The 16249-nt window shown below is 42.4% G+C and overlaps 1 protein-coding gene across 1 annotated transcript in view; it reads left to right on the top strand.

Annotated features, from left to right (window-relative positions):
- The window catches only part of atrn (attractin), a 111359-nt gene that overhangs the window by 30218 nt on the left and 64892 nt on the right, over positions 1-16249 (top strand). Inside the window, exons 12-24 of the mRNA XM_072366147.1 lie at positions 860-1080; positions 1644-1759; positions 4478-4616; positions 4902-5083; positions 6433-6652; positions 6830-7015; positions 8439-8684; positions 9108-9245; positions 10646-10739; positions 11552-11604; positions 12503-12597; positions 13622-13700; positions 14027-14184. Of these exons, the coding sequence (XP_072222248.1) occupies positions 860-1080; positions 1644-1759; positions 4478-4616; positions 4902-5083; positions 6433-6652; positions 6830-7015; positions 8439-8684; positions 9108-9245; positions 10646-10739; positions 11552-11604; positions 12503-12597; positions 13622-13700; positions 14027-14184 (1927 nt within the window). The remainder of the gene's footprint in view (positions 1-859; positions 1081-1643; positions 1760-4477; positions 4617-4901; positions 5084-6432; positions 6653-6829; positions 7016-8438; positions 8685-9107; positions 9246-10645; positions 10740-11551; positions 11605-12502; positions 12598-13621; positions 13701-14026; positions 14185-16249) is intronic.

Raw genomic sequence — 16249 nt, 5'->3', positions numbered from 1 at the left:
AAACTAATCTAAACCGATAATGACGGATGGACATGGATCACCAGGTGGCGTTATGGTTTAGAGATAATGGCGAACACCTTTGAAGGGGGGGGGCAGCAGCGGGCACCCCCAGGGCACTGGGGCATACCCACACAGCTCTATCTAGCTGCTATTTTAACACTATTAGCAATCCTTGTATCTAAACCTGAAAGTAACGGAGATGCATTTGCTGTCTGGACCCTCAAACTGTGGAACAGCCATGCCTTTGAAATGTCCCTTTCTTCCCCAGTCTGTAAAGCTTCTTTGATAAACCTTCATCATATTCCTCCTATTACACCCCTTTCACTGGGCTCTTCGGCTACTTTCTCTTTTTCATTTAAAACTTGAGATTGTTAGGGAAGCAAAGAGATGTAGTCCCCTCCAAGACTACCACACTCTCCTCTGTCTGATCTGTGTGCTCAGCAAGACGCCCACAGCAAACGGTTTGAAGTGTGACCTCTGTGGTCCGAAGAACTGTTGATCAGACGTGTGCAAATTACCCCACACCCCGCCCAGCGGTCCTCACCAGCACGCACATACACACCCAGCAGCTGAACAAAGGCCAGTGAGGAGAGATGTTCACAAACACACTGGACCGGCCACCCAAACACAAACAGCAGGGTTGTCTGACAGGTCTGTCTGCACAGGAGGGGGGTGTTTGTTGGAGATTAAGATGAATTATAAGGTAGAGGTTGAAGCCAGGAGCAGAGGAGGATCACTAATGAACTTCACTTGCTGGTGCTCTGCTGAACTGGGCAGAATTGTGTCTTTCTGAATCCCTTCCCTCTTTTTCACGTGGTCCTCATCTTCCCCAACATCTTTATTCTGCTTTGTCTCGCAGTGCAATGTACGTCTTTGGCGGCTTTAACAGCCTGCTGCTAAGCGACGTCCTGATGTACACGTCGCCCAGCTGCTCGGCCTTCACCAGCCCTGCGGCCTGCAGCCAGGCCTGGCCCGGGATCACCTGCGTCTGGAACGGCACCCAAGGGACCTGCCTGCCTTGGGAAATCAACACTGCTGGTTCTGAACAGCAGCTCCCAGCCTCCTGCAACACGAGATCATGTAGGTGACATCGCATTGACGTGAACTGGCATGAGTTGGGTGAAAATAATCCAGATATTCGTCTGAGTTGATACGCAGACTTCCAGAAACCGCGTGTTTGTCTTGTCAGGTGTAAGAATGTCGAAAAACAAAACCGTGCACATGCTTTTATTCCTGATTAAATAAAGTGAATAAATAATACATTAATTCTATATTTTAAAAAAAACAAACAAAAAAACATAGATAATGAGGAGTAATGATTTTGTGCTGCTCCTGTCTGATATGCATGAGATGGCTTGTATTTTTAATAACATTAATTTGTATGAATGAAACTGAGCTGCCAACTCATCCAGTTACTCAGCTGCTGGATTATTGATGCAGATATTTTGTCATTGTGTACGGTAAATGTCATTTAAATGACAACAAGAAACAGCTTGAGACAGACCTGTGAAAACCTTTCCTTTGCTCCATTTTTCTGCTTTTATTTATTTTCACTGCCATTTCTGTCTGTATCGTAACACAGTCGTGCTTTTCACTTTTTAGAACATGGGTAATGGTATGCTATGTACTTGCAAACCTCGCAGATGCTGAGAATGAAAGATGTGACCAGTACTCGGACTGTTACAGCTGTACTGCCAACACCAACGGCTGCCAGTGGTGTTCAGGCCAGTGTGTGTCTCTGGGAAGCAACTGTACCACGGTAAGAAAGTTGACTCTGGAAGCCATTCTTCCTGTTCTGGAGCGGATAAAGATAAGGCGGCCAAAATGTTTCTGGATTCTGTTAAGCAGCTGGTTCTGATGTGCAGGACAGTTTGGTGTGATGTAAATTTAATATAAAGTAACAAGTTTGTGCAGGTTGAAAAGTGAGAAAGCAGCATTCAGCTGAAGATGCCGATAACTGTTCAACAGGCTGTTATTACTGTTCCATCTTTCCTCCCTATTACTCTGTCCAAACACACACGGGGACAGCAGGTGTCTATAAGCTGCATCATTCGCCTATAACAGTTAACTAAGTGGATAAGATGGAATTGTAGAAATAAAGACATCGCACAGTCAAGAAGTGCAGATATTTAAGTAAAAAAAAAGATTACGCTGTGTCTCAATTCCTTTTGATGGCTGAACTGTTGTCGAAGAAACAAAATCCCAGAATGAAGTTTGAAAACATCCAAAGCCAGCCGTCTCCTTACGGTCCCTGAGCTGCCCGAAAGGAAAGCCAGTTTCCGCTTTTACAGGAAACGCTTGGGTTGGTGGACGGATGCTCTGAAGTTGTAGTTGTAGTAGGACACGACTCCTGGTGACACAGCACCCACTGATGTCTGCCTGCAGAGTTGTCAGAAGAGGGAGTGCCAACATTGTTCCACAGCAGCAACGTCCCAAAGCGGACCGCACTGCATCTGAAGCTTTTGGCTTTCTGAAATAATCCCAACCGACGCAAATGAGTGTGAAAATGAAAAGAATCGGACAGATTATTTGAACAACTTTATGTTAACGTGTCCATCTTCACTTCTGTGACATTCTATTGCAGTACAAACTAAAATGTGATTTTTAAGACCGAGTCCTGCTTAAGCATTCTGGTAATCTTTCATAGTCATGCTGACACAGTCCTTCCCAGGAGCTGTTACAGGATGACTCGACCAACTTGGACAGTTTATACAATTTGGAATACACTAGGCAAGGCAAGTTGATTTATACAGCACACTTCAACGACAAGGTGATTCAAAGTGCTTTACAGAGACATTAAAACAGCAGAAATAAAAAGCACGATTTAAAATTTAAACAAAAAGAAAGAAAGAAGAACAATAGATCAAATCAGAACAACAAAGATGAGATGGAATAAAATGATATATATGAAAGGGTTAGGGTTATCAAATCGGTAATTAAAATATGATTCCGTTTTGAAACTCAAGCTTATTTGGAGCTCTATTCAAATGCAGCTGAAAATAGATGTGTTCAACCTGGACTTAAATACACTGAGGGTTTCAGCTGATCTGAGGCTTTCTGGGAGTTTGTTCCAGACATGCGGAGCATAGAAGCTGAATGCAGCTTCTCCGTGTCTGGTTCTGACTCTGGGAACTGATTTTTATTTATTTATTTATTTATTTTTTTAAAACTGGATCCAGATGACCTGATGGGTCTGGAAGGTTCATAGTGGGTCAGGAGGTCACTGATGTATTTTGGTCCTAGACTATTCAGAGCTTTATAGACCAGCATCAGAACTTTAAAGTCTATCCTATGATGGACAGGTAAAGTCTCCTGTTTACTAGGGCTGAGCAATTTTATCGACAACGCGATACATATATATATATTTTTGTTTCCGGATGAAGTATCGATTTTTTTTAAAAAAATTTTTTAAATTTTTAAATTTTAAAAAAAAAAAAATTTTTAATTTTTTTTTTTTTTTTTTAGCAAACTTTATTGAAAAGTCAGACGTTACAATTAGTGAAAACACAGAACATTAACATAATAAAAAACCATGCCAGTGGGGACACATTATACAAAACAGTGATAAATTAGTTCATAAAAATGTTATATAAAGTGCATAGCTCAGTGGTTTTGATGGCTTTTCTGTTTATAGAATGTAGGATTGTTGTAATGTTTTGTTTGAGCTCCTTCTCAAAAATGAAAAAAGATGGTTTGTGATTAGAGAATTTGGATTTGTGTATACGGTATTTAACAAGTAAAACGAGCAGGTTGATGATCTAATATTCACAACATAAACATGAGTCTGCAGACACGTTTATGACATGTTTGTTTGTTTCTGTTTGTCTGGCGGTGTTGTCCTTCCGGTTCGAAGGATGGACCACCAGTCCAATCAGCGACGATTCATGCCAAATCACACTGTCCCTTTTAAAATTTTTCAGAAAATAATGTGTATTAAATCGTATGGAATGGAATCGTAACGCATCGTTGGCTGAATGCCGTGTATCATATCGTATCGTGAGATTAGTGTATCGCTACAGCCCTACTGTTTACCTCCTGTGTGTTGGTTCACCTTATACAGTAAATAGGGGACATGTTAGACTAAAATAATGATTAAATCAACTACTGATGATGCACCATCTTGTTTCCAGCTCTGGATCTGATTTGACAGTCGGTGATCAAATCCCTCCTCATTTAGATGCTGTCAGGCAACTCATGTGTTTTCCCCAGCTCTCTTTATCTGTACTGTCTCTTTAATATTTAATAAAAGAGGGTCAGTGCTCCTGTCCCCAGTTCTTAGATAATTTAACATGCCTGTTCGCACAGCCGACTTGTGAACCTATTTTTCTCAGTATGTCTAAAACGTTAAAACTAATTAATGTTTCATGTGGTTTTAGACAAATGGGTTTAATTGGATAAAATTTGAACAAATTGGCAATTTCAGGATGTTGACACATTGTTTTTAATTTATTTATTTTTCTCTGCTTTCTCTCCTCAGGGGACCATAGCTGAGTATGAAGTTTGTCCCAAGGACAACCCGTCATACGTGTGCAACAAGAAAACTAGTTGCAAGAGCTGCGCCGTGGACCAAAACTGTCAGTGGGACACTCGCAACCAAGAGTGCATCTCCCTGCCAGGTAGCTGAAAAGAAGAAATAAGCATCACGGAGCTGACACACACAGGCAGAAGAATGTTGTTTTTACTTATTTATCCATGTTTGAGAAAGCTCAGGCTAATGAGGGAGTTCATGACGTGCCGTACGTTGTGTGGTTTCCATTTTATAGTTCTCCAGGTTCATTTGGGGAGTGATGCCCCTCCTGTGGTTTTAGTGACATGCAGATGGTGATTGTGATTCAAGTTGGCCTCGGGGCCGTCAGCTTGTCCTGTCCTTTTAACACCTTCGTCCGTTTACTCTGTTGCAGAGAACGTGTGTGGTGAAAGCTGGCACCTGGTGGGGAACTCTTGTCTGAAGTTCATCACGGCGAAGGACTCGTACGATAACGCCAAGCTGGCCTGCAGGAGCCACAGTGCCGTCCTGGCCTCGCTCACCACACAGAAGAAGGTGGACTTTGTCCTGAACGAGCTGCAGATCATGAGCGTGGTGGTAAGGATGAGACTTTCGGATCAGTGGAAGTTTATGTTCTCATTCGAGAAACCGTGTCATCAGACTGGCAGTGAATGAGACACTGATACCACTTGTGGTGCACAGAGAGGGGCGCAGATAAAATGGATAATTGCAGCAAAGACGGAGGAGCGATAGTTGAATGAGCAGTAGCGTAGAAAGAAAGCCCTCTTTGATTGTCATGTTGAAACAAAAAAAAGGCACACAGGGCCATAAAAGAAAACGGAACCATTTTTGTTCCTCTTCTTTTTTCTCATTTCTAACTACACTTGACTGCTGTGCGTCTTTTTTTCTTTGCCCTTGGGTGTCTTTGTTCTAGCTTTTGAATTTTTTTCTTTCTTTCTCCTCATATTCAGATTAGCTCTTGTAGGCTTTTGTCTTGATTTTTTTTAACCAGTAAGCATGAAACATTTCCCATTAACACATCTTTTCCTGCTCCATTAGAGCAAGTGCCCAGGAATCTATCCCAACAATTGACTAATCATTGCAGGGCTGGTTATATCATCAGTTACTAGCCAAATATCTACAGATAAGCGTCAAAGATGGATGGTGCAAGGTGCTGTGCACGCAGTCCCGCTGTATTCAGGAAAACTCACTTGGATATCAAGTCTTCCTAGTTCTTTCAGCCTAATTTTAACTTGAAGGCAGTATGGGTTGAACTGTTCTGAAAAAATAAACTGGTTCTAATTTAGCTGCTTTATCACTTTGAATCTTTGCCACCAGAGTGTAGAATTTATTAGATTGATAATAGAATGATGATGGTGATAATAACCGCTATTGAAGCCTAAATGTGGTGATAAATTATACAGGCACCATTTGTGATTGATGATAACCTACTGAGACAGGTTCCTGGAACATGTCTCAGTAACCAGGAGACTGAGACATGTTCCAGAAGTTAAATGTTGTATTCACGTAAATTTGGGTCAGTTCCAAACTTTCCCAACACGATCAATCAAACGATCAACGAAATTGAATAAAAGTCAGTGGCACAGTAATTTGTCTGGTTCTGAGAGACTGAGCTTTCTTTGATTACCACTGCAACAGCCAAGCTGTTGACTGAAACAACCCAGCTTTTATTGTAGTTCAGATGAATCGGTGCGCTCGCTTTTTAAAATGTTCAGTCGTTAACAAGCAGCTTAATGTTGTGTGGGGAGTAAGTGGAGCTCAAGATGTGGCTGTTAACACCTTTCTCTGTGAGCATCTTGACAGACGGTTGACAAAAAAAAAAACCATCCCAACAACAACTGCTCTGACTTTTTCTCCTGGGAGACGTTCATAAGGCTGTTTTCACAAATTCTAAGTAAAATCCCTGTTTTGGCTTTATTCATCAGTACAAGGCCACAGTGACACCCTGGGTGGGGCTGAGGAAGATCAACGTTTCATATTGGTGCTGGGAGGACATGTCGCCCTTCACCAACACCACGCTGCAGTGGCTGCCAGGCGAGCCGAGCGACGCCGGTTTTTGCGGCTACCTGGCCGAGCCGACTCACAGTGGACTGAAGGCGCAAACCTGCATCAGCCCTGTGAATGGCAGCTTGTGTGAGCGGCCAGGTGAGCAAACTCTGTGGAGATTTGGAGTTTTTCAGCGAAGCATGTTGATGGATGGAGTGCTACTTTCAGTGTGCCAAACGTAGATAAAAACTTATGTAAAACAGCTGCCGTCATCAGCAGATATCACTTACTTTGTGTTGACTTGCTAAAAGTCTGAGCATTCTTATTTCTCCTCAGCCAACCACAGCGCCAAGCAGTGCCGCTCTCCGTGCGCCATGCGCGCCACCTGCAGCGAATGCACCAACAGCAACTCGGAGTGTATGTGGTGCAGCAACATGAAGCAGTGTGTCGACTCCAACGCCTACGTGGCCTCCTTCCCCTTCGGCCAGTGTATGGAGTGGTACACCCTGAGCACTTGTCCACGTAAGAAATCCATTTCAGTCCTTTCTTTTTTGCTGTTGATTTCCTGTTTTAATAGGCCCGTCTGTGTATTTTTTACATTGTCAAGGCATGCCACAGCCACATGGACCGCATGACTGTCACTTGGAAAGCCTTCCTTAAACTCCCTTCTGACACGAGACTAAACAGAAGCAGCACATAACCGCTCATTCGCTGCTTAATTTGGTGTTTTCCTGCAGCAGGTGGAGGTGTTAAAGTGTGTCTTTGTGAATATACAGAGTTTAGAATAAATTGAAAATAACTACGGTAGTTTTTAACATTTTTGCTTTTCTAAAGGTTCTCATAATTTAGAAAACATTTCTTGGTCACTTGTTTGTACATTCACAGGTGAGAAATGTGCTAACAGGCAAGCGTGCTTCTGTGTAGTAATTAGCTTGAATACGTGTGGCCTTTTCATGGTGTCATGGTTGGATTTTCTTGACTTGTGTTAAAACTGAGCTTTTGGTTTTTCAAACATTGCTGGTACTTTTATTTAGAGCCAAATTACAGGGTAATTTCAGAGAAAATCTTAAATGACGCCTAAAATGAAGCTTCGGTGCATCATTCTTTTTGTCATACCCGAAATAGTCTCTCTGCGTTGGCCCTGCAACCCCCACATCAGCATCTCCTTTGCTGAAACACTCTGATTAAACATAAAAGGCTTAGATCTCTCAAAGCATTCTTTCAGTTGGTTTTCCAGCTCTCTCCCATCTCATTCACATTGCAGAAAGAGTTAGTGTGACACGTGAAACTGTTGCATTGGTCTCGCGTACAGCTGGCGTCCCCTCATTAAGAAACCCTGAAAACGCCATGAAAATAAATGCAAGGCTGTGAAATATACAAACGCTCATCCAACTCATCCCCTCATGCTTTTAGAGGGATTGTGTACGTTCCATATCTAGCTCCAGACGTCTTAGTGCTCTAAAAGAATCAGACTGAGCTAAAATGTTGCCTTGTAGCATCATCTAAGTCTTAAACCTCTGGCTTTTCTTAACCTTCATTAAGGTGAGCAAATTAAACTCCAGCCCTCCAGCAGATCACATGGAGATTAATAATCTGCTGTAATAGTTTGATAACTCTTGCTGCTTCTTAGTTTTTTTTTTGTTTTTTTTTGTCAGTGCAGCAGAGAGCTGATTTAATTTATTTTACCTCGCACTGCTTGGAGCCATAGGCAGAGAACACCCTTAAGGGCTGAGAAATGTGAATTAAATTGTAGGCAAATAGTTCTGAAGGGAAGAAGATGGAACCATTATTTTAGTTATGGTGTGTTAATGCAATTTTTATTTAGTTTTATTTTTTTCAAGCGCTGCTGGTTCTGGGTGTATATATGAATATATATATTTAAACAAAAGGCCGTGAGTATACCATGAACTTTTTGTAACTGCTGCTGTGGTTTGTTTTGATGCAGCGGAAAACTGTTCTGGGTACAGAACATGTGGGCAGTGTTTGGACCAGCCAGGTTGCGGCTGGTGCACCGAACCCAGTAACACGGGCAGAGGCCAGTGTATTGAGGGGTCCTACCGCGGGCCCTTCCAGACCTCAGTCCCGGCTCCGTCCACCCTGCCCGGTTTGCCCGCCAGTCCCCAGCCTGCTCTCAACGCCAGCATGTGCCCCAGCGAGACCAAATACAACTGGTCCTTCATTCACTGCCCCGGTAAGTCGGACTGTTCGTGTTCCATAGGAGCCGGCAGATGAGAAAGTAGGTGTCAGCAAGATTTACTCCCGACTTTATGTCAGCAGTTGATGTTTGACAGACACAGAGCTTTACCAGACAGCAAGATTATGAGGCCTTTTGGGAAGAGCAACAGAATTTTTATTTTTAAACTAAACTGAGCAGGAATGCTTCTCGGTGAACTGCAGCTGCTCATTGTGACCACTCTCGGTTTAAGACCTGAGTGGTGGATGCTTGGCAAATAGACCTGGCAGGCAAAGAGAATATTTAAGATGATTTGTTACATGAAACACACGCAGCACTAACTGTTGGCGTCAGACTCGAGCAGATCCCCGAACGAACGGGGTGTGTGTGTGTGTGTGTGTGTGTGGCTCATGCACCTCTGCTTTGTTTACCCTTTGGCAGCTTGTCAGTGTAATGGTCACAGTCAGTGTGTCAACGAAAGCGTCTGCGAGAAGTGCGAGGATCTGACAACCGGCCGACACTGCGAGAGCTGCATCTCCGGCTTCTACGGCGATCCGACCAACGGGGGCAGCTGCCAGCGTGAGTATCAGCGAGCCGTTCAGTCTGGCACTAAATCAACCACTCAGTTTTTCTGCACACATCTTCATTTAACTCGTCTGTATTTTACTGTTCATTTTTATGTCTGCTAGCTTCACGATCCCTGGAATGCGCCGTGAAGCCTTCCCCCGGGATATTGAAAAATGTACTTTCTTTACTGCCAGTGCTGGCAGGCAGTCAGTCGGATAACAAATCAATCGTCTATTCTTCTGACAGCTTAATTTAGCTTACCGCCACAATGTATGTGATGGAATATGTTTCCCTCTGGAATATACATTTTATTTAATTTTTTTTACTAGATAAACTGACCAGTCAACATACGATATTTAGTTATTTTCTTAGTGCTAAGCATTCTTTACATTTCCTTTTGAGTGCATAAAAGTCAGAGTAAAAGACCTTCCATATAAGGCAGCAGTCATATGACCCTTACCTGGTCTTAAAAGGAGGTAAATGAAGGTAGAGCAACGACACCACGAGACACGGTCAAAAAACTAAGTCCCAAATGCAGAAGCAGTGTGTGAAAAACCAAGTACACTCCATGACTCATGTACAGTATCATGCACTGCGCTGTGCGTTATGACCAAACATGTCAACTTTGGTCTCGTATGTTCAGGGGAAGTAGTTTTTCACCTGAAACCCCAAACGAGCCACACTTGTTCAATATTTTCTAACAGTACTGTCACGACCTTTAACATTTAACATGCTAACTGAGGCCCGTAGAGTCTGAGATGTAGCTCTCAGTTTCTGAGCTTTGAGCAGTCTGACCTTGGAGTGAACTTGCTGGGACGCCTGTTCCTGGGAAGGTTGTATTAATGTTTTCCACTTGTGAATAATCTTTCTCTCTGTAGAATGATGGACTCCAGATAGTTTGGAAATGGCCTTTTACAACCCTTTAAGACTGCTGGGCAGCAGCAGTTGTTTCTCTAAGATCGTTGCTGATGTCTGTCTTCTTGGAATTCTGCAGACCAGCAAACTGCTAAAACCTCTGCTTTTGTAAAGGCACTCGCAGTTTAATTCCTACAGGAGCAGTAAGGATGGACTTTGACACGCCGCTTCTGCATTTTGGTTTAGTTTTTGTTGAGTGAATTAAGTCGCTGTGTAAAGTGTCATGTGGGTGGTGTTCATCTGAGGTCGTATTTCACTGATTATAAGACTGGATCAGGACCAGATTATTTCTCACGTTCCGATATGTAAAACCCAAGGATTGATAGAGGGTCTACTTCCCATGACTGTACCTGCTCTAAAACCACTCTGGGTCAAACGGTTCGGTTTCAGGAGTTCATACTAATTGGTATCAGTGTGTCTGTAGATTAAATACTCCGTAGCACTTGGTGTTGAGGATCATAGCTGTGGTCTTTTCATGGTTCATGTGTTTTGTTCAGCCTGCAAGTGTAATGGCCATGCCAGCATGTGCAACCCCAACAACGGCAAGTGCTTCTGCACCACCAAGGGCATCAAAGGAGATAGATGCCACCTGTGAGTTTCACGTTTTATCTTTCTGCTCCTTCTCCTATATTTTCTTTTCCATTTTTTTTCCCATGATATCTTTTTCCCTTTTATAAGCACATAACCACTTCCTTAGAATTTGATATTGCTCTGTTTTTTTTTTTCCTGTAGATGGCCCTGAAATACTCCTTGGAATGTGTTTTGAGTTTAAAACAGACGGTTTATGTGAAAGTTTGACAGTCGATACAGTGTGTTCGTGTACTACTTGCCAATGAAAACCTTTTTAAGAGTCTGCTGAATGTCGCCTCCTTAGAAGAAAAGTTGTGTCGTGACTCTATTCATGTGCAGAACCTTTAAACTACATGCAAATAAATGTTTTTTTTTAAGGCTTTTAATGTATTGAAAAAAAAAAAGACCTGGAAACCCATCCGTATATTCATGTTTAATTTAAAAATAAAAAATAAAAAAAGCAAAAAGGCCCATGTTCTGGAGTCTTTGGCACAGTTTAGTTGGTAGCAGCTGTTCAGTCGTGCTTGCAGCAGTATTTTTAGCACTTATCGTCTCCCTAGCCTTCCTTATAATTAGAACTTTGAGAAATTCACTAAAAACTTGAGATAAAGTTTCACAAATGAATGGTCTTTTTGTATGAAAATGAAGCTTTTTTGGGGGCTTTTTATTGACAGAGCTGTTAATTTCTCTCAGGTTCACTTCTCCGTCGTCCACGTTTGTGTTTTCTCTACATTGGGATGTTACTCTAGCTGACGCTTCTCCCTGTTCTTCTCTTTTTTTCCCCCTCATTTTGCCTGACTTCTGCTCATCTATTCTCTACCCGTCTCTTTTAGGTGTGAAGTCGAGAGTCGTTACCAAGGCAACCCTCTCAAAGGGACTTGCTATTGTAAGTGGAATTCCAATTACTAACGTCAGTCAAGGTATGGGGAGGAGCGGTCGACACAGTGAAGTCTGACTGCTCTTCCTTGTTCAGGATAATGCAAAGACTGCTGCGTGGCTCTTTAATCCAAGGAGTTTGATGGTTTGAATAAAACCTCTTGTGTAAATGAGTAGCAGGTGAAGAGATTTGAAATTAGATGAAGGTGAACTGCTGATGAGCCCTAGGGGAGCCTTGGAAGGACAATCTTTTCATTTTCAATCTTTCACATGAGATAACAACATTGATGACTTCATCAGTCTGTTAAATAGATGGCATTCAGTAATGCAGACTTTGGTCATTTTTGCATTAACATTCTGAGGCTTCATTTGGACAGTTATAGGCCATAAAAATATCCTGATGGCAGACGTGCGACTTTGTCTAAACAAAACACCGGTGGATCAGAGAAGTTGGTTTTATGGTCAGACAGAGAGCAGCCTGTATTTGTTAATTTGTCTGAAAAAACAAAACAACTCTTTTCTGTAGGTGAAACCATGGAGGAGAAAAGTTTGAACAGTTCTTTTATTCATGGCCAGTAAGTGACAAAGTAAATGAGTTTCCTTCTGCGAGGTCGATAAAGGCTGAAAGCGACTGGGAAATGGAATTTAGTTTCCAGATCATGGAAGAGAAGTGCGAATTGAACGTACCTGTATAACTCACTGACACTGTGCATGTTTGTTGTGCTGTAGTGACGGTTTTATGACCTTCATCATAGGTCCACCCCAAACAAGAACCAGAATTTTGAAATGGAGAATAGCCACTTCCTGCCTGGAGCGCTGTCTGTGCTGCGACCTTCAAACTAAACCGAGTTTTTCTTCTCTTTGTTCTTCCATCATTCCCTCCCACACCTGCCGCTCGATCACTTCAGACACGCTCCTCATCGACTACCAGTTCACCTTCAGCCTGTCGCAGGAGGACGACCGCTACTACACCGCCATCAACTTTGTGGCCACACCTGAAGAGGTATGTCTCTGACAGCACAGGCCCCGCTGCCAAAGCAGCTGGATGAAAGACTTTAAAGCCGTCACCAGATGACAGTGGTGGTGTTTTTTTTTCTTTCTCTCATTTCAGTTATGTTTGTGCTTCACTCATTTCTATTTTCTACATATTGAAACCTGAATGACACGAGGCTGAGAAGATGATGTCATAGCATGAACTGCACTTGTAAAGATGTTTTCCAGCAAAGAAAAAATGTTCTGTCGTGTTTATTCCGCGTTGAGCATCTAGTGCTAAACACATCTGATTAAGTGTTCCAGATGGTATTTGTCATCTGTAACATGTGGACATGCGATTTGTTTGTCAGCTGAGGAAGAGCAGAAAGAAATGTGTTTTTTAAACGGTAACTGACACGCCGTTTCGTGTATAGTCAGTAAAAAATTCCCCCCGGCCCCAGTGAAAACAAACACTAAAAGCTGCTTTAGATTAACTTTATCCCAATCATAGATTCTGGAGCGGGAAGTTTTCCATTTAACACCAAAAGCAGGAGATCTGCTGCGTAACGGCACATTGGTGACAGCGAAATGAGGTTACCATCAGCTCCTTGTAACCATTCAGCTCACACCCTCTCTGCTGGAGCCGTTTATCTGGTTTGTTACAGTCCTCATTTGTTTCTCAACATTGTTCTCCAGATGGGCAGTGAACATTAATTAGATCTTAATTTTTATCCATTTTACTTAATACATTTGCTTTTCATCACTCATTGTAGTTCGCACATTTGATGTTATAATTCATCTTCCATTACCGGTGGAAATTTACTCATCTGTGATACAATAAGTGACTTCGCAGCTGTGAATAAAAGCTCAGCTTTTTAAGTTGTTGCTCGAGTTTGGTTTTCACCAACAAACTGCGCATATTTAATCAGATGAAACTCATGAACTCGCCCCTCAGTTTTGGGTTCATAACAACAAAGAAAAGAAAGAAAGAAATATCAGTTGTTCTGCTGCTGAAGATTTTCTGCATGTTTTCTGTTTCTTCATTCTCTCCTCAGCCAAGCCGGGATCTAGACATGTTCATAAATGCCTCCAAGAACTTCAACCTGAACATAACCTGGGCGACTAGTTTCACTGGTAAATCTCAATCCATACCTCGCATTCACTTTGTATGATCAAGTAGTCGATTAACAACTCTCTCAAATGAAATTTTGAACCTCTGATGCCATTGTTTCAACAAAATGCCACATATTGGTTCCAGCTTGTTACAGGCAAACATATGTCGCCTGTATCATGAATAGCCGACGGGTTAAACGGGTGACAGCAGCATAAAGAGCAGTTTTGGGGTCCCGTTTTCCCCTCTTGCTGTTCCCTTTCTTTATCAATCTATTTGTCTGATTTTCTGCGTTCCTCTTTCCACATCCATCCATCCCTCCCTTCCTGTTCTTATTTTCTTCATTTAGCCGGCACCCAGTCTGGAGAGGAGATTCCTATCATCTCTCGGAGCAACATCAAAGAGTTCAAAGACAGCTTCTCCAACGAGAACTTCGATTTCCGCAACAGCCCCAACATAACGTTCTTTGTCTACGTCAGCAACTTCACGTGGCCCATCAAGATTCAAGTAAGCGGCTCAATGACTCACTCAGAAAAAACTTCTGGATTTGCTGCAGGAAGTGTGAAAGCGAGAGTTGTTCAGAAAATGTTACAAATGGACTCGTTTGGTTTGAAATTCATGATAAACAGCGATGCATTTTAGCTCTTTCCAAACATGACTCATTGACAGTTAATTCACCGGTTTGTTCAACACCAAAGGACACCTTTGCAGTCTCGATGGGACTCCGAAAACGAGGGTTGCTGCTCGATGACGTGTGAAGGTTGAGGTGATGCTTTTTAAAGGATGGAATTAACTGTGACCCAGTGAAAGATAATAAATGAGCTTAATGTGAAGGAAGCAGGCGCAGTGAACCGCTGCTATGTTGATAGTAGAAAGGAAGCCGTCTCTCAGCAGCGCCATAGCTTTATGTTGGTTGGAAAGTTAAGCTGATTTAATGTTGTTGAGCTCCTGTATTTGCTGCAGGATTAAATTTAACTTGTTTTAGTCATTAATTGCCTACACAGAATGAAAAGCACATAAAAACATGTAATAAGTGGATATGGTTCATATGCTAACCATAGAAATGCCCCTAATGCTTTTATCCTCATGATGTGTGAACTAAGCTGATGGCATGCTTATGGAGAATATATTTACATACATAAATTGATATTCATTTGGCAGTCACTGCTCCAAAGCAACTTATAGTATATGAATACATGATGCTGAACGATGAGCTGTAGAATCTAAATAAGTAAGTGAAACCCAACTGCTCTCTGAAATGTTTGAACAAAAAGCTTTTGTTGTAAAGGCAGAATTCAGTGTGTGAGGGATCATCATCTGTCATCTTATAAGGGCTGTTTAAAAACTGCATCTTTTGAAATGTTTCCATCGACAGTTTTTGATGCATGTTTTGAAGTTTCACAAAAGAGAAAGTGTACAAAAAGGTCAGCGATTTACAAATGAATAGATGAAGGGCAGAAAGAAGCACTAAATGCAACTCTGATGAAGTGTACGTGTTGCTTCTCAGCCGTGCCTGCTTGGAGAGAATTAATATCACTTGGGTGAAGACCTGCTCTCAAAACGCATAAAATCCGTGTTCACTTTAAGGAAAGCTCCACGCTTCCAGCTGCCACCGTTTCTGGGATTCCAAACTTCCGAACTTTGTCACTCTGCTCGAATCCGCCATGGGTATCTGAAGTTTTCAACCAAAAGAAGAAACGCAACATACCCATCTGAAAGCAATTCATGGAGCCTGCCTTCGTTTTACTCCGACACAGCTAATGGGAACGAGCCCGGTGGCTGTTTGCTGTGAGGTGACACTAAAAGTTTGCTTTGATTTATTTCTAATGCAATAAGTGAGATTGTAGAAGTAATACAACACTTTCTACCGCTGTACCCTTTGTCATTAGAAATAATTGAACATTCCAAGACAGATGTGACTTACTGTTATTAAACGGCTATCATATTAAAATGCATTACTGCCAGCACTTAAAGGGCAGAGCATAATTCCAAATTCCAATTTGGAAATGATTAGTGACTTCTGTTTTTCTCATTTGGATTTCTTGAGTCCCAATTATGTTTCAGGAAAAGTTATGCAGGTGTGGGTTTTTGCAGCATGACAAAGGGATGGCTAAACTCCTGCATCATGCAGACAATGAGGGTGCTGTGGGGGAGCGAGGCGCTCTGGATCTGGCTTTGTGCACACACCATGCAGTCTGCGCTGACAGTATGTCACCCTAAACAGTTCTGGAAGGGATTTGACTGGTTGCCCCATACAAACGCCTTCCCCTGCCCTCCTCCTGTGGGGGAGAAACCCTGCCTCCATCTTCCATGTCCTGCCTTGTGAGGGATTTTAGTTAGAGTTTCAGAACTCCAGCTGCTGCCAGACGGCCTCAGGAGGTCTCCTGCACAGCTCCACAGCACAACAGAGCTGAACTGAGCTGGTTTGAGAGAGCTTTTCCCTCTCATCCTCCTCTGATCCACCTCATCTTCTGTCCTGCGGGGCGGGATCATGTAGAAGATCACCCCTGTTCTTGAAACTAAAGCGTGCAGGTCATTTTCCTCCCTTGCACTCAAGGAGTTTTATCTTCGT

Source organism: Leuresthes tenuis, unplaced genomic scaffold, assembly GCF_036924035.1.
Source record: "Leuresthes tenuis unplaced genomic scaffold, fLeuTen1.0.hap1 SCAF_15, whole genome shotgun sequence".
Classification (NCBI taxonomy): domain Eukaryota; kingdom Metazoa; phylum Chordata; class Actinopteri; order Atheriniformes; family Atherinopsidae; genus Leuresthes; species Leuresthes tenuis.
This window is presented reverse-complemented; position numbering and strand designations above follow the sequence as displayed.